General features: G+C 38.4%; 1 protein-coding gene across 1 annotated transcript in view; it reads left to right on the top strand.

Moving 5' to 3' along the window:
- Positions 1-19149, top strand: part of LOC130141878 (potassium/sodium hyperpolarization-activated cyclic nucleotide-gated channel 1-like) — a 194435-nt gene that overhangs the window by 152542 nt on the left and 22744 nt on the right. Inside the window, exon 6 of the mRNA XM_056323145.1 lies at positions 11509-11749. Within this exon, the coding sequence (XP_056179120.1) occupies positions 11509-11749 (241 nt within the window). The remainder of the gene's footprint in view (positions 1-11508; positions 11750-19149) is intronic.

Raw genomic sequence — 19149 nt, 5'->3', positions numbered from 1 at the left:
CCTCTCTCCTTTTTGCTTGTAGATTATAACTTCAGTTATACAAGCACACACTCTTACATAAGTTATATTAATGTCTAAATATTTAACTGAAATGAATTTGAAATATAATGGAGCACATTAATTAGTTCAACTTTTATATTTTTTAATATATTTAATGTACAAAGTCTTGACAATGATTTGCCTCCTAGTTGTAATGTGACTCCTTCTTTGTTACTCTGATACCATGTGCACTTGTTTACATTATACACTAATGGCTCAAATACTGGCCTAAAATTCCTTCAAGTTGTATTCCCTAAAGGCCTTATTTTTTTAACTTCTGATTGGTACCTGTTCTACAGCAGATGTTATCCCCAAATTAAATATCTTTTTTTCAGGGCTAATTGGCCATCCCAAGATCTGCCATTATTAAACATGTCTGCCTACTGGATATTTAAAGAGTCTGATGCATTACTTTTACTCCAGCTTTTATTACTATTCCACATAGGCTTAGTCTATTCCTGCCAGTTTGCCTTCTTTTTCCTCCACATGATCTGCTATCGAGACTGTTCTTGCTGTCACCATGCCTCCTCAGAATTTCTTACCCTTTTTATACCTCCCATGGCATTTATGCATCTCTTTCCCCTGCAGCTAACAATTAGTCAGTGGTACTCTCAAGCAAATTCTATCTTTGGGGCTGTATGGTTGTCACTCTACTAAGTTATTTCCAGAGACTTCATCTTCATTTTTACTATCTGATATCTCTTCTAGAGCCAACTCTCCATGTCTCACCCTTTCATTTGTAACTGAGCAGCATCCTCATGTTTCACTGTAAAACTGGGCTTCAGAATCTGTGCGTTCAGTATTTTTCTACATCTATATGCTTGTGCTCCAGCACAGCAGACTGAATGTGGGACATGAGTTCCTTACACTCATGTTGCAAGTTGCTACTCACAACACAGCATCACTGAGCCCTTGCTCCTGATCTTACTCCAGCAGCCTTTTCAGTAGTTTCATTTAGAGGGCAAATTCAAATGGTCTCATAATTAGCTTGTCCCAGTCACATAGTAAAGCAGTGATGAAGGCTGATTCAGAATTAGAAAAGGGATTGTGCATCCTCCTTTCTTTTATATTCTTCTGTTATATATAGATATGTACATATATAGCTGACGTATATATTCTAATACACGCACACACAGAGGCATTCAGGGTTCTGTCACACATTTGTCTAAGAAATCTAAATAAATCTTTTCATTTTTTATAAATGCATAATGCAGCAATGTTTAGATTTTGTGTGTTAGATTAAGTTAGGAGTTTGCTGTTTATCTGTATCATAATATAGAGTAGGCCTTCATTGAGTAGTTACAAAGCAAATTAGATGCAAACAGAAATGTAATTAAAACCTCTAAACATAACTTCAGTGTGGATATTTCAAACTCAGCTAATTGGGATTTATCCAGTATAATCAGTAAGATTTAATTTAAGTCATTTAATAATTTTAGAGAGAGAGGCTTTGAACCAACGGGCTTTTAATTCATAATAAGAAGTGTTAACCTAGCAATTAACAAGATGACAGTATTTCTGATCCAGAACTCTTCGAGAGCTTTAAAATAACTCAGTGAACAAAACACCACTGTTTTTTAAATAACTGTTTTCCTGGTTGTTGTTGTTATTGTTTCAGCTAAACCCTATACATAGAGTGTAGATAAAGCACATTCTCTTGAGAACTACCTCCTTGCTGACTCAGTTGTTTTGGCCATTTGGGTTGCAGTACACAGGGGACTGGAGAAAGGAGGAGGGGACAAAGAGGGAGGGATAAGATGGCAGAAGGAATATCTTGCCTGTTGCAGAGCTCATAATAAACTCTCCATTGAAGCATTCCTAGCTTCAAGTTCTGCTTTTGATCAAACAAGTGCAAATCAGAAATAAGTCAACACAAAAATTTATATCCAAGTCACAGCTTTCTATTTCTCCTAAGGCATGTTGATTTTTCTCTGCCACTTAGTACTTTGCTTCATACTTTCTTTTAGCACCCTGCTAGCTTCAAACAGTTTTTTTTCCTCCTTGCCTTCATCTACAAGTCATAGCCTTCCTTTTTTTCAGTGAGACAAACTGTATTGTTCAGGCATCACATGCTTTTCTGCATTGACTGGCATATTTTACACAACAAAGCACCCAAATCGTTATATTTTACCTAATAAGTCACAGTAACTCAGGCTGCCTTTGTGAAACTCCACTCTCTTGCTCTTTTTCTTTGTGACTTGCTTTCACTCAGACACAACTACTCTTCCTTGCCATCATGTGAATCAAGCACTGTTCTGAGAACAGCAGCACTCTTTCCTGCACTATTCTAAAACAAAACCATTTTTTTCTGGCAATCAGGTAAAATCTCACTGACTTTGGTGTATATAAGAAGTAGTCTTCATTCAGAAAAGCAATAAGTAGCATTTGAGATTTTTTTTTTTTTAAGGATATAGTAGAAAAATATAGTAGCTGCCACACAGATCACATACTAGGTCAACCACAGATTGATTGGTGTTAGCAAGTGGTATCACTGGAGTTTCAGTACAAATGCACAAGAATTAATATAGTTTCCAGAATCATCAGATTACCAGATAGAGGAGGTGACTGGAAGCTCCAAATACAGTGGAAAAGCAATACTACAGTAGATATTAACCTGTGAGCAAGCAGATTAGACAAAGTTTTGTAATTATTAGTAAAACCAACTTTCTTCTGTTCTGTAATCACTGTTTTAGAAAAACATGGGTTGTGCTTCATTCATTTGTACAACAAACATGACTAATTCATGCCACCCTTCCATGTACTAATACAAGTTTCTGATAGAGATACCAATAGGATTTTGTAAACTTCACATCTCTTAGGATTCACCTTTCTGCCACAATTTGACAATATATGTGTTTAGATCTGTAATCTCGTTGGCATAATAGGACAAATTCAATATTTAAAATCCCTCCCTAAACCAAGACTTTAGCCTTAAGTGCCCCCTGCCCAAGATAGTATTTAGTAAATAGAATCATAGAATGGTTTAGGTTGGAAGGGACCTTAAAGACCATCTAGTTCTAACCCCCCTGCCATGGGCAGGGACACCTTCCACTAGACCAGATTGCTCAAAGCCCCATCCAACCTGGCCTTGAACACTTCCAGGGATGGGGCATCCAGAACTTCTCTGGGCAACCTGTTCCAGTGTCTCACCACCCTCACAGTAAAGAATTTCTTCCTAATATCTAATCTAAGTCTACCCTCTAGAATATGCTAGTATTAGTGAGTATCACACACACAAATAGGAATAAAGATATTTGAATATTTGGGGACAGAAAACTGAAATAGTGTTTGTTAAATTAATTTTCAAATTGAAGTTTATTTAATTAATAAAAGGGAACAGTATAGCACTAATTCCATATTACCTTCTGTAATAAACTGTGTGGGTTTTCTATGAGCATTCAGGAAATTTCTTCGGCAGTACAGTTCAGAAGGAAAACCTACAAGAAATAGAGGTTGGTCATCTGGCCCAAACTTTAAGTACTTATCTGAGTAATCAGGACTTCAGGGTTTTTGAAATTAGACTGGCTATCTCACAAACATTGCCTGTATCTCTATGCTCATTTTGATGCTTCTCATCCCTTTTCCAGCTGGAAACCAAAATTAAGAAATATAGAACATTTCAGAACATTAAAGATTAAAGCTAAATTCCCTTAAAAAAATAGCCCAGTTTAGGCATGTATGGACAGTCGGGTGAATGAAAGGGTAGTTAGTGTCTGTTTTCTGTCTTCTTTCTTTTGCTCTTGTTAAATCTTCTAAATATAATGGAAGATCCAGAGAAGAGAAGCATGAAAGGCACAAAACTGCTCTCCCTTAAGCTCAATTAAAGAAATTAACAAGCTGGGAAAAGATGGATATCCTTCATCAGACATCATTGGAAGTTTGGTTGAACCATATATTCTTAAAAGGATTATCCTGTCTGCATTTAAATGTAATGCAGTAATAATTCTGAAGCCTAAAAAATGCATATAAGGAGTTGAATAGAAAATTCTAACCAACTAGGGAATAATAGAAAAGTATGCAGAAGGCCAACATTTAATCAACAAAGACAAGAAAACATAATTGGTCAAATCTATATCCCTTCTGCTTGCAAATGCATAAAAAAAATTGCTTTCTCTTAGGAGACAGCAATATTAGCTAGCATATGCACTCTTTAAGACTGACTTGTCTTAAAATGAAGTGAACAAAATAAGATGGGGAAAAAAAGAAGAAAAAAAAAAGAAGAACCTGCTTCCACTCAGTCTTGGCAGAATCCAAGAGAGGATTTCATTCAATATTTGGCTGGAAAGCATTTTTATTCCTCTCTTCCTTTTGCCTACCTCCTTTTGCCTGTCTCATCTCACAGCTGGCTGGAATATTTTCTGCATCTGGGTAACCTCTCTGCAGATGTGCTGGAGGTCTTGGGGACCTGAGGGCTTTGAAAGTGTAAATACACAGGCTGTCCATTGGTTTTCAAGGCAACTAAGATCATATGGACTGTCTTTGCCCTAGAGATCAGAGGTTTTTCAGTTTTTGTGCTTTGTCTTTAAGTCAGATGTATAGCCACAGGGGCTAGAGAGCAAGGTTTTCTAAAGCCTACACACCCGCAATATCCAGCTATGTTAACAGAATGGCAAAATATCAAAGTTCTAATGAAAAGAGAATTGTGTTTCCCATTGTAGCTCTAGGCATAAATGATGTTATCCACAAGTTACCCTATTTGTAAGTAAAATTTAAGCAGGATCTCTGTGTTAAAAGTGATCAATGTTATTGAAAAATGGAAATCCTATTGAAAGAGAAAAATGTAGTCATTATTATTTATATGAAAGCCTCTGAGAAAAATGTTTTTTTTTAAGTGATATACTCTGTATAGATGATTAAACACGATGTGTCAAAGCAATTTGAACAATTTCAGGTGCACCAGAAATAAAGAATATTGCATCCCATTATTGCATGTAGATTTTCTGGCATTAAACAAGTTGTGAGCTAATGATGTAGTCATTCATTCAGTGAAGTTATAGTCCTAGTCCTCCAGATTGCCTGCTGTCATAAAACCTGTGAGAACTTAATATCTGTAAGATGCTTCCTTTCTGCCAAAGTTGACTATAATTGACAAATGGGTTAGAAAATTACAGGATATCATGGACACATACAGAATATGACTCCTTAAAACCCAGTTTAAATATATTTAAGCTGCTCATATAACCCCAAATCCCTAAATATCATGCTTTTTCCTGTAGTTCACTCTTAATCACCTGCTCAGTAATTTTCTTTTTGTAAGTTGTTTCTAAGAGAAAAAATATCTTTCTTAATGAGGTGATTTCTTCTTTCAATAGTCAGGAAATTAAGACTGATTTATTTTTTCATCTTTTGAAAGCAGGGTGTAAAGGAGAGACACTCAGAAAAAAAATTGCATTGTTAAAGTTATGCACAAGATTTTTACAATAGTATGTAGAAGTCACCTAATGAAATTAAGCAGTTGTTTGATGTAGCCATAAACAGGCTTCGGTGGCCTACACCAAAGTACGCAATTTGTAGATGGAAGTAGTACCTTTTATTAGCTCAATTGGTTTAGTGGGAAAAAGTAATCAAACCTCTCAATAACTTTGTCTGCTTTTTTCTAGTAAAAGCTTTTTCTAGTTAAACTAAAAGCACCACCTTTATCTAAAAATCTTCTCCTGGGAAAAAGGTCCTAAAAACTCTTATAGATGCCATCATAGAACTAACACAGTGAATCACTGTCATGCCCTGGTCACAGCTAGGACAGCCTTGCTGCCTCTATAAATGTGACATCTTGAGATGCATCAGAACAGTCATCCAGAAATACTGAACCCATGCAGAATTATAATACATAATGATTTAATATCAGTTTGAAAAAATAGCCAGGAAGGCCAAGATGAGTGATAAAATTGGTACAATATAAAGGAATAGGAGCCAGTGTAATTACCTAACCAATCTTATATTGACTGTTGCACCTCTGACTTAGTTCTTGTGCAACAGAGACCAACACTTGAATTAGATCAACACTTGTTCCATGTAGGTCTGAATCACTCGTGCCCTTTAACTACTTTAGCTATATAATACACTCCTAATCCTTTCCTAAGGCTTGTCATGATTTAACCCCAGCCAGCAACCAAACACTGCCAGCAACCAAACACCATGCAGCCACTTGCTCACTCCCCCCCCCTTCCCCCCCTTCCCAGAGGGGTGGGGAGGAGAATCAGAAAGGAATGTAAAACTCGAGGGTCGAGATAAGAACAATTTAATAATTTAAACAGAATAAAGAGATAAGAATAACAGTAATAATAACAATAACAAGAATAATAGCAATTAGAATGGAAAGGTGGGGGGAAAAGGGTAAAATCCAAAGGAAAAGGGAAAAGGGAAAAAAACCAAGTGATGCACAGTACAACTGCTCACCACCAGCTGACCGATGCCCAGCCAGTCCCTGAGCAACGATCCCCCCCAGCTAACTCTCCAAGTTTATATACCAAGCATGACGTCCCATGGTATGGAATACCTCTTTGGCTGGTTCAGGTCAGCTGACCTGTCTGTGTCCCTTCCCAGTCTGTTGTGCCCCTCCAGCCCTCTGGCTGGCAAGGCCCAAGGAACTGAAAAGTCCTTGACTTCAGTATAAACATTACCCAGCAACAACTAAAAACATCAGTGCTGTTATCAGCATTGTTCTCACATCATAGCCAAAACACAGCACTGTACTAGCTACTAAGAATAAAATTAACTCCATCCCAGCTGAAACCAGGACAGGCTTGGTATTTTCTTGGTTTAGAGGTGACACAAAATCACTATTTCTTCTAATTAAGTTATCATATTAGGCAGCATAATCTGGTTCCAGTCTGGCTCCAAAGAATTAACTCAAAGAAAATATGAGTGGAAGATTTTTCTTTGCACAAAATGTAAACTTTTAATTTGTCAGTTTGTTCTTTTGTTACTTTTGTTTTAAAATACAGAACTATTTCTCCTAGTACTTTCTGAGTTACATAAAACAACATGAAGCACATTCATAATATTTAATGTTTCTTTCTCCCTAAGATAATATGAAATTGCAGTGCTGCTTATGATTAAGACTCAGGGAAATGTATTTTATTGCTCTGAATAATCTCTTATTTAAATAAAAATACTTTAAAGAAAAACAAAGAACATTTATTTCTCCCTTAGTAATTTTCCACCTTCTAACATATTAAATAAGGAAGGTTTGTACTTTAGCATAAACTTTCACAGAAAACTAATAAACTAATCAACAAATTGAGTGCATTACTAGGATATAACGGCTGAAAATACCATATGTATTAGGTTTACGTGGTTTTGGTAGCAGGGGGGCTACAAGGGTGGCTTCTGTGAGAAGATGCCAGAAGCTTCCCCCCATGTCTGACAGAGCCAGTGTCAGCTGGCTCCAAGATGATCTGCTGACGAGATGAATCCCTTTCTGCTTGGGCTGGGCTGGCTAGGTGCAGTGGAGTCATGCAGGCCTGAATTCTCTATCTATATCATGTTCACCTATGAAGCTATTAAGATACGTTACTGATCACTTTTTTTTTTTTTCCCCAATTTCCTTGTTTTTTCTTCATCTGCCCCACTTCTCAGCTTTCACTCCAGACACCTTTTCTCCAGGTACTGTGCTCCCATGCTCTCACTTTTTCAGGAATTTAAATTTCTCAATTTGTTTTTGAAAGTCAACCTTCCTGCCTCCTTTTTTCCCTTTCTTCTAGTTCCTTTGTGTATTTTCTTTTGATTTTCCTCCCACTCTCTTTCTTAATACTCTACCTAGGTCTATTTTTCTCTTTCTTCCTGATCATGACTGGAGCTGAACTTTTCACTCTCCCAGCCTTTTCTGTGCTTCCCCATCATTGTCTATATAATTTCTAGTCAATTTTTGCTTTCTTTAGTAATCTTCTTTCTCTGCCTCCTGGACACACCAGACAATTATTTAACTCTCAGAAACAGAAAACAAGCAGCAAGTCTACTAAAAAGTCCCTGAGCAAGGCAAGACACGTAACAGTTGTTCCCACCTTTCTAGCATCAGCCGAGACTGCAGTAACAAAGTCTCATATGGAGCTGAGAATGTAGTCTGGGACTCCTTGCTTGATGCCACCATACTGCAAGCAGTGAGAGAAGAGAATAACTTTCCCTTGGAAGGGAAGCAGGGTGGCTGAAGCTTTACTGAGAAATTAAGTTCCTTGTTACCTATTTAGACAAGAAGGAAAAAAGGCTTTTCCTCATCCTTTAGAAAGGTGGTCAGATGTAATCTCTTTTTTAAATATTTATTCTCTCATACAGAATGTACCAGGGTAGCCTGGGATTACTCCTCTTGACTTAATGACTCAGCAGGATTCACTGATCCTTAATGCCAGTGACACTCCTCTGGTAGTTCACATCTTGCAGTGCTGTTGCTTGAGATAATTTTTGGATTCAGGCAAACAGCACCACATCTTGCATCAAATTTTCCATGTGTTTTTACAAGGAAGACTAGTTTGTGGGGGCTTTTAAGCTCTAATTCTGATGTCGTGTGAGGAGATAGTGTTGTCCCATAGTATTGCACCAGTAGCACCCATGCCTTTGTCTGCACTGGGTGGGAGTCATAGCTAGATTGCTTCTCCTTTCTGAAAGTAGAAATCTCCCAGTCATTACAAATCTCTGTGCTCTTTTCCTTCCATCTTTTCTGGTTTCCATTCCTGCCATGTATTCCTGTACATTTCAAGTTTCATGCAACCATGAAAAAGTCTGTTCTTGATCTCAGATCAGTCTCCTCCTGTCTTAATCCAGCCCATTTATGTTTAGCCATGGAGTCCATACATGGTGCAGTGTTTCAGGCATGCTAAAACACTCATAAAACAAAGAAGTATGGCAATCAGAGAGGGTGAGGGAGAGTGAGGCAGTACAGTGAAAAGTGATGGAATGGTAGTGTTGTTCTATTTCCATCACTTATAAATAATTATCAGGTAAAATGTTCTTGATGGAATCATATCCCCGCTGAATTCAATTGGAGTTTAGTGTTTGACTTCAAACATGTAGCATCTCTTCATTCACTCCATCTTTAACCCAATAATTCTGAAATTAAATCTGCATTAAGATATAATTATATAAAATTATATGGTTTTGTATCTCCTTAGTTCATTCATAGGAAAAAAGATATTATACTTATCTAAGTATAGAGATGATGCTATTGAGACCAAGGTTAAAGAGAACCACTGTATTGCTCTTTGTTAAGGCTCAATGTTCATTTCTGCTTACAGACACTTCTGTTTTCACCTTGCCATTATATGACACTTTCTTGTGGGATTCTCAGAAGATATCATAAGTCTATCTTAGGAGTAGCACAAGAAAGCAATTTTGCTCTGGCTTTTCTTTTTTTTTTTTTAATGGAAAATAAGACGTTGCTAGAGATAACAGCTTTCTGCTTCCCAGGTGCCTGGTGAGACATTTTGCTTCACATTATTTTTCCAAGTTCCACTGGATTTATTTTGAAAGGGTGCAATTTCTCTGGGAAAGGCGGTTGTTTCTTCATGCTTAGATCATTGCCCATGCCTCTTAATTGCCTCAGTAGCCAATGGCTTCCCTTCAAGGGGAGATTCCCACCTCCTTCCCACATGCAAGGGGACTGATTTGAAGAACCCATTACAGCTTTGATGCTTATACTGTGGAATTAGCTGAACTTTCCCATCATGTCTGCAAGTAGGATATCAGACGGTGGGAGTGGGAGGAGAAAGAAGGAATTTGTCTGAACTGTGGACAAGCATATCTCAACTTGCTGCCCAGAGAGCAGGCTGCATGTGATATATGAGATAAGTAAGTATGAGGCAGCAGATGCATGGAAGGCTGAAAGAGCAACATCCAGCAGGAGTGCAAGGAACCTTAGTCAAGGAGGTAAGAGCACTGGTAGGTGGGATATCTCCTTTACATCAGTCATGAAGGGTTGTCTTGGTGTCAGAAATACTAGGGATGCTCCTCTGACACTGAAATAATATTTAGCTCTCCAAAGCAGTTAGGTGACTGCTGGTTGTATTTTTCTTTTATTTCTTCTCTGTGCATTTATACACAGATGATCATATATCCTTTTCCTGTCATGTTTGGGTTGCTAACTCAGCACATTGCCTGCCTAAGCCCCTCTTCATGTGTAATACTGATTAGTCCCAGTTGTTCAGTACACTGTTAAATATGAATAACTGAACATGTTCATTTTCCTAAGACAAAGTAAGGTCTGCAAGAATTAGCTTGAAACAATTTGAAATTCATGAAATGCTTTCAGTCGTTCATTTTTTAATTTAAAGCAAGTAGGACATTTACAGCTTTTTGGTACTAATGCTTTCATATAGATGTGCTCATAGTTGGCTCTGTAAATATAAATATTCTTGGTGGGAGATGTGGTGTATGAAGGCACAGACTCAGGTTGTGGTGCAACCAGAGACACTTTATTGTACAGAGAAGCTCATATTTATATCTCTGAGCCTGGATACGAATTCCAGCTGTATGTACCACCAGGCTCAGGGCAGAAACCATTCATGCAGTTACATAGCTATATATCACTACAAGCATGCAGACACCTTTTGACTACTAGATAACCATGTTTATCTTTCTTACTTTCCTTCACAATACCCAGCTGTTCTCTCATCTCCTGCCAGATCAGACGTTCTCCATCCTCCTCTCATACATTTCTCTTCAGACATTCTCTATCCTCCTCTCATATATCTCTCATCTCCTGCCAGATCAGACGTTCTCCATCCTCCTCTCATACATTTCTCTTCAGACATTCTCTATCCTCCTCTCATACATCTCTCATCTCCTTTCAGTAATGACCAGACATTCTCCATACTCCTCTCCCCCAGGAGACACCCTTAAGGTCTGTAGCAGTCTTAGGAAAATAGTACTGCTTTCTGCATATAAGGGTCTACTGTGTATGCATTTCTTTGAAGAGCAGGAATGTATGCCTCAGTGTTTAAAAGATGAATTAAATTCTGGAAAGGAAATTTTCCTGTTGATTTCAGCTAGCCCTGCAGCTAACTATAATGTGCATTTATATTACCACTGCAGTTGTTCCATCAGAAAGATTACTGGTGTAATATTTGAAAACACAGTGCTAAACTTTCTGCTTGCATAACTTTTATCACTTAATACAGTTACTGCAGCAACTAATCTTGTTGTCAGCCAGTGTAATTCCTATTTTATTTTTATTTTTCTGTCATCTTTTTTCCCTTAAAAGCCAAGGGAAATAATAAATAACATGAAAATCACCTGAAGAAGACAACCTTTGACCTCAGTAATACAAATCAGTATTGCACTCTTGTTTTAATCACTTAAGTAGAAACATGAAAATGTAATGAAAAGATTAAAAAAATTAGACACAGAAAGAAACACAGAAAAGTACAATAAGAGCATAAATAACTTATTTGTGAACAAAGCAGAAAGTCTTTTCTCAATGCCCATCATAATATATGTATTTGATAACCATTATTATTATTATGTTTCCTTCCCATTTAGGAGATTGTCAACTTCAACTGTCGGAAGCTGGTTGCTACAATGCCTCTTTTTGCTAATGCAGACCCAAATTTTGTGACTGCTATGCTAAGCAAACTGCGATTTGAAGTGTTCCAGCCTGGAGATTATATTATCCGAGAAGGGGCTGTGGGTAAAAAGATGTATTTCATTCAGCATGGTGTTGCTGGTGTCATCACCAAATCCAGCAAGGAGCTGAAGTTGACAGATGGCTCTTACTTTGGGGGTGAGTAGGAAAAAATTAATTGTAACATTGGACTGAATGCACTAGAATAAAAAATGTTCAGATATCAGAAATATAAAGACATCATAATAAGTCTACTGAGTTTCTTTTGCCTAGACAATTCGAATTGCAGTGAAGAGTGCACAAAATATTTCTGAATAAGACATTCAGAGTCTGCTTACTGTTGCAAGGATTGCTATTGAAAATACAAAATGACCTTCCTGAATTTTCAAGTTATTTTGAATTGAGCACTGTTATTTAACAGACAGTATTTCAATAAAAATATAATAATTTGCATAGCAATTTTATAGGTATTTGAAGATAAAATAATCAGGATTCTTCTTCTTTAAAAAGGGATACAAATTTTGAGTCATAAATGTAAAGCACTTCTAAAAGGTAAAAATCACTGCAAGAATTACAAAATTAGACAGTGGATAAAAGACTATATGGGATATTTTGGTATTCTTCAAAAATATTTCAGTCTGGTTTTAGTGCTTTTTTACTGATGTTTAGCACACATCAATGTTTATCCTTCCAGCATATACTATGGAAAACTGGACTCCCTATTTGAATAGATAGCTCTCTAACAGATGTATATTAATAAAAATCAGACATGAATTTTAATCCAAATTAAAATAATCTGGCAATCCTAATGAAAAATAGGTTTTTTATTTAGATGAATGCATCTGGATTTTTATATTTGGATTAAAAAATTCTTTTTCTTTTTTTTTTTTTACATTTAATAATTTACTGGTATGAAGATGTTGTTACTTGTGACTGTAAATTGTCTTTGTTCAGTAGAATAGGTGTCTGCTTCTGTGGGTAGCAGCAAGGCTGGTTTCCAGGACCTGATTGATCATTTGCATGTACCACTGCTGCCCATGGGAGTTACAATTAGTTGGTTATTGTATTAATTTTCTGTTGAGTCCCATGAATTATTCCAGAACTGAGTCAAAAGCCTTTCACAAATTGTTCAATTGAAATCCTAATCGGTGGCATTTAGCTGTTATACAGAAGTGGGAAGCTTAGAAAACTGAATTGGGCTCAGTGTTTGAATTGGGCCATAGTTACTTAACTAATCCTGTTTTAGAATAATACGCTAAAGCAACTCCTACTGATCTGGCCACCAGGCCTTGTCACTCTGCAGTAGCCTCTGGAAGGTGATTTGTACCAGTATTTGTTGAAGCACTTTAGTAAAGAAGTCTTTTGCTTATCCCATGGGCTTAAACTGTAGATGCTGAAGACAGGAGATTAAGGAGAAAGAAAAGGTAAATGCTGAGGATGAAGAAACAAAGCAACCTTGGTCTTGGTCTTCTCTATGCTTAGCAGTGCCCTAGTTTATGAAAATGAGTTTGCAAGAGCCTGTGTGCTGAATCTGGCCATAATACTCCTCTGAACTAGCAGAGGATCAGAGGACATTGCACATGAAAGTATTTTACATAACTGTTAGCCTGTTGTTGCAGTGCAAGTACTTAGCTTATCCTGTTCACCCAATACCCTTCTTAGCAGGAATGCAGACAAAAAATAAGCTATTTGCAATATCCAGAAACCACAAGAACTTATTACATTGCATACCAAAGCAGTTTTTTTCATCCAAACTACAGCTGGGATGAGACAAGGGGTGCAAAAATTGGGGCAAATGCATCCAAACCAAACAGCTGCTCAGGCAAATGGGAGATAATAGCTGCTTGGAGAGGGAGAGGGAGAGGGGAGGAGAGGAGAGGATGCAGGGAGAAAGAACCTGAGAAAGGAAGTGCCCTGAGATCCAAAGTGTTGTGATTCAGATCTGTTTTAACAGAATACCATATAGCATTGTGAATTCCCAGAAGTAGGTTTCAGACCCTGGAGAAGAAATACCTATTTGACTGCAGTTGAAAAGAGAGGAAACAAGCTGCACATCAGATAACTGTGAATTGAAAAGGTTTGATTTGTCAAAGCAAAAACCCTAAAAATAATCTAATATTCTCTTCTCTCTGGAAAAGATGTTCTTTCCCTGAAATGTGTATCATAATCTGAGTAAAGCTTCCTGACCAAAGCATAAGAAGTGCTGCACAGTAGAATAATACCAAGCTGGAAGAATAAGCCTGTGTTCAAATCCTAAGGCAAATAACCCTTTTGTTTTGCCTAATGGAGACATGCAAAATCTGAGGCTGAGATACCATTTAAGAAGCTGCAGTTTATAATTTCAACTGTATAGCTCCCAGTTGTGACCCAATAAATCAATATCAACACTTGTGCTCTCACAAGCATGGGAAGGACACAGGTGGAAGGGATGTGCCATACCTAAACAGATCTTTTTTTCAAATGTCTTATGAATTGGAAGTTCACAATCCCAGCTCAGAGATACTAACCGTTGGATGTCAGGTATGTCCTAGATTTTGGGTTTCACAGAGGCCCTTGGCTCTGGGGAGATTCAGGAGTCGTCCCTGGAGATGCAGGCTTGCCTTGAGAACTTGTGGAGGGTTTTCACTGACATCCCACCTTGGATTTGGAAAATGTTTATCAAACTTACAATATTTAAAATGTTTGGGTATTGACAACATTGTATTAATAGAAAAATTCTGACACCCCAGAGTTGTTGGAGAACTGGAGTTTAGTGTGAAAGCCATGATTTAACAAGAGCTGAAGCTGTGTGGCCAGTATTTGGGAGAGGCTTGAATGGAGACTGTTGGGAGAGTGAGAGCCTGGAAAACCAAAAGTTGCAGTAATAAAGAGAGGTAATAGCTGGAGGTTTGAAGACTGAGATGCTACTGAACAATTAAATCCTCATGCCTGATCTTTGTTCTTAATTAAAAAACAGGCTTCCCTATGGATCTGGGTGTTATAAGTTGCACATGTAACTAGATAAACCTTACAATTGCTTAGAAATTCTCAAAAAGAATGTGCCTGGATAATCATCAATGGAATTGATTGATCAGGCTACATTTCACCTCTGCTTTACATTGATTTTTGAGGGAGGTGCAGAATGGTGACTCTAGAGAGTACTCCATAGATCTGGGCTTGATTACTGCCTGCCTCTTTCCTCATCTGTGCTCACTGGTTTCTCATTTCTGGAGGGAAGGACTAAGTACAAGACAGTGGCCACAGAAATACTGTGGTTTGTTCATTGGTATTCCTGTGGCAAGAGCATTCTATCCCTTAACCTTTATGCGTGTTCATTAATCTATTTTTCTTGAACTTTGCGTGCAGGAGCATTACTTAGCCCAGCAACATGTAGGATGCTAATTTAGATCCCAACAAGTTTTTTGTCCTTCAGTATCCTAATTGAAGGATATTATCACCCTACATATCTACTCCAAGTACTAATGTGAATTTGAAAGTAATTTCTGGTACTATCCTTTTCCCTAGGCCGTGTACCCCTCCACCCTTGCCCCCGCTTCCCCTTCGACAGAATATACAAAACATGTAAGGGAAGAAGTGAGAAATACTGACCAGTCTACACTCCCTCAGATCTGCAGTCAACATATCAAAAACCAATGTCCTCCAATTATTGGAATAACAAAACAGATAAATAAATATGTTCAGAAAACAGACCAAAGAGGATATGTTTTAGAGAGTGCCATAAATTGTCTTGAACAGACATGGATCAGTAGAAGAACTGTTTCATAAAGATTCAGGACAATCCATTTTTCTTTTCTTTCTACTGACATTTAAAGAAAACAGTAACTTTTTATTGCCCTAACTTAGAATTCCTGTCCTTACATGATGTGCTTGTGTGAGTTTTTATAGAAGGGAAAGGAATTAGATAATGAATGCTGATTTTGATGCTAATTTTCACTATATTGCTCAGTTATATATTCATTTCTACATCAGTAAAATTTTGTAATCCACAGTTACCGGTGGATAATTCCAGGGTTTTAATACTCTATAGCTGCTTTTAGAGGATTCTTCAGGACCATATCTTATAATTTTTGTGGAAATTTTGCAATACTCATTTTTCCTAAACATCTATGGATTTTTGATGTCTTCCTTCACTTTTCTTTTCCCTCCTGTTTTCTAAAATATCTTCACTTCCCCATTATCAGGAACTGAAAATTCAATTATAGCAAAGCAGTGAATAGGTCTTTTCTCTTTACAAAAAAAAAAGAGAATGGAACTTCTCCCACTGAGACCGATACATGTTTCATACAAGGAAACAAGGTTGCTCTCAATTAAAATTATAACCTTCTCCCAGCTGCTTCTGTAGGATGGGCAGAGTACAATGTGAATGAAGAATGTCAGGAGAGAGTGGATGGTCAGGAGAAGGTAGATTATATTAAGACATAGGACATAAACATAGGGGAGGTCAGAAGAGTGTGGAGGGTGAAATGGAGGTCAACAGAGAGAGGACTGTGTGGGTAGGAGTTAGGTTGTGAGTGGTGCAAAGAAATGACATAGAGGAACTGTGAGTTCAGCACAATGTCATGGGCATGAGACTGATGAGAAAGGGAAGAAAATGCAAGGAGGAAGAGAATGTGTGAACATGCCTAAAGCAACCTTCAGAAGCTGGAAAGTGAGGGAGAAGGTGCTTACACCTATCCCTTTTGAATAGCAAGTAGGGAAACCTGACTGCATGTGTTTACAGCTAAGTTGAATTATAAGATTGATATGCACACACTTGAATTCAGCCTTCCTGGGACAGACAAGAATCGCGAGGCAGGTAAAAAATGTAAGCAATTATATTTTGAGGATCATAGAATCATTTAGGCTGGAAAAGACCTTTGAGATCATCTAGTCCAACCGTTAACCCAGGACTGCCAAGTCCATCAATAAATCATGTCGCTAACCATTGCATCTATGTGTATTTAAATACCTCCAGGGATGGAGATTCCACCCTCCCTGGGAAGCCTGTTCCAATGCTTCACCACCCTTTCATGAAATTTTTTTTTCCTAATATCCAGTCTAAACCTCCTCTGGCATAACTTGAGGCCATTTCCTCCTGTCCTGTCACTTGTTGCCTGGGAGAAGAGATCTACCCCCACCTACCTACAACCTCCTTTCAGGTAGCTGTAGAGAACAATAAGATCCCCCCTGAATCTCCTCCTCTTCTGCAGAATAAAAAACTCCAGTTCCCTCAGCCGCTCCTCATAAGACTTGTGCTCCAGACCCTTCACCAGCTTTGTTGCCCTCCTCTGGACATGCTCCAGCACCTCTACATCCCTCTTGAAGTGAGGAGCCAAAACTTGAACAGAGTATTCGAGGTGTGGCCTCACCAGTGCTGAGTACAGGGGGAGGATCACTTCCCTTGTCCTTCTGGCCACACTATTTCTGATGCAAGCCAGGATGCTATTGGCCTTTTGGGCCACCTGGGCCCACTGCTGGCTCATGTTCAGCAAGCCTTCAACCAGCATCCCCAGGTCCTTTTCTACCAGGCAGCTTTCCAGCCACTCTTCCCCAAGCCTGTAGCATTGCATGGGGTTGTTGTGACCCAAGTGCAGGACCCAGAACTTCTCCTTGTTGAACCTCATACAATTGGCCTCGGCCCATCAATCCAGCCTGTCCATATCCATCTGCAGAGCCTTCCTACTCTCAAGGAGATCAACACTCTCCCCCCACACTTGGTGTCATCTGCAAACTTACTGAGGGTGCACTCGATCCGCTTGTCCAGATCACTGATAAAGATATTAAACAGGACTGGCCCCAATACTGAGCCCTGAGGAACACCACTTGTGACCGGCTGCCACCTGGATGTAACTCCATTTACTATCACTCTTTAGGCTCAGCCAGCCAGCCAGCTTTTAACCCAGCATAAAGTACACCCATCCAAGCCATGAGCAGCCAGTTTCTCCTGGAGAATGCTGTGGGAGATGGTGTCAAAGGCTTTACTAAGGTCCAGGTAGACAAGGTCCACAGCCTTTGCCTTGTCTACTAGGTGGGTCATCTTGTTGTAGAAGGAGATCAGGTTTGTCAAGCAGGACCTGCCTTTCATAAACCCATGCTAGCTGGGCCTGGTCCCCAGGTTTTCCAGCATGTGCCATGTGATAGTGCTCAGGATGATCTGCTCCATAACCTTTCCCAGCACTGAGGTCAGGCTGACAGGCCTGTAGTTCCCCAGATCCTCCTTCCTACCTTTCTTGTAGACAGGCATCACATTTGCTAACCTCCAGTCTTCTGGGACCTCTCCACTTTGCCAAGACTGTTGATGAATGATGGAGAGTGGTTTGGTGAGCTCATTCGCCAGCTCCCTCAGTATACTCAGGTGGATGCCATCCTGCTCCATAGACTTGTGCATGTCTAAGTGGAGCAGCAGGTCACTAACCATTTCCTCCTGGACTGTGGGGACTTCATTCTGTTCCTCCTCATCCCTGTCTTCCAGCTCAGGGGGATGAGTACCCTGAGGGTAACTGGTCTTGCTATTAAAGACTGAGGCAAGAAAGCATTAAGTACCTCAGCCTTTTCCTCATCCTTTTTGGCAATGTTCCCCACTACATCCAATAAAGGATGGAGATTATCCTTGGCCCTCCTTTTGTTTCTAATGTATTTGTAGAAACTTTTTTTTTTTTTTTAATCTTTTGAGGCAGTGGCCAGCCTGAGTTCTAGCTGGGCTTTCATCTCTCTGATCTTTGCCTTGCATAACCTTGTGACATCCTCATAGTTCTCCAGAGCTGCCTGCCCCTTCTTCCAAAGGTGGTAAACTCTCCTTTTTTCCATGAGTTCCATCTAAGCTCTCTGTTCAGCAGGATGTTGTGATGGCTAAATTAATTTTTTTGTCATCTGGTCCATGGTTTTGAGTATTTGCAATTTCTAATACTGAAAATTTAAAGTCATTGTTAAGTATATAGCAGTGGAGAATGAGACATCCCCAATTTTTTTGTCTGTCTCAGTACATATTTTTGTTTCTCTTCTTTAATACCTCTATATTTCAAACTCATTTATGCTATAATCCCAGTAGTAAATGGTAAGGAGGAAATTGCCAGGTTTCAGTCCTACTGAACCTTTTCCTCTGAGTACCAGATAATTGTTTTAGATAGACTTCTTGTGATAAGAGGAATTACTGAACAGATTGCATATTTCTTCCTCACTAGACACATAAAATTGGTAAAAAGCAAATATTTTGAAGTCTTTATAGATGAAGCACAAAAATATGGGTCTTTTGCTTATAGAGAAGCATAGTTCATAATTTACTGAGATTTTACAAAGCAGAAATAATGTGTGTAATGAACTTAATACTAATGTTATCTACATTATAACAATATACATTGATATAAACTGGTGTAATACCACTGATACGAGGCAATTCTGATTTTTGCTGGAGTTAATGATATCAGAATCATTCCATAATAATATTATATATGTTGGTGATTCAAATGTCTTATGATTAATAACAAATATGCAGGAGTTTAATAAACTAAAGAGAAGTTGGTTTTAGTAAAAGAACTCCTTTCCAAGAATTCCATTCCTCTTACTCAGTTGGTTCCATGTGT

Source organism: Falco biarmicus, chromosome W (genome assembly GCF_023638135.1).
Source record: "Falco biarmicus isolate bFalBia1 chromosome W, bFalBia1.pri, whole genome shotgun sequence".
NCBI lineage: Eukaryota > Metazoa > Chordata > Aves > Falconiformes > Falconidae > Falco > Falco biarmicus.
The sequence above is the reverse complement of the archived record's forward strand: the minus strand, read 5'-3'. Positions and strand labels throughout refer to the sequence as shown.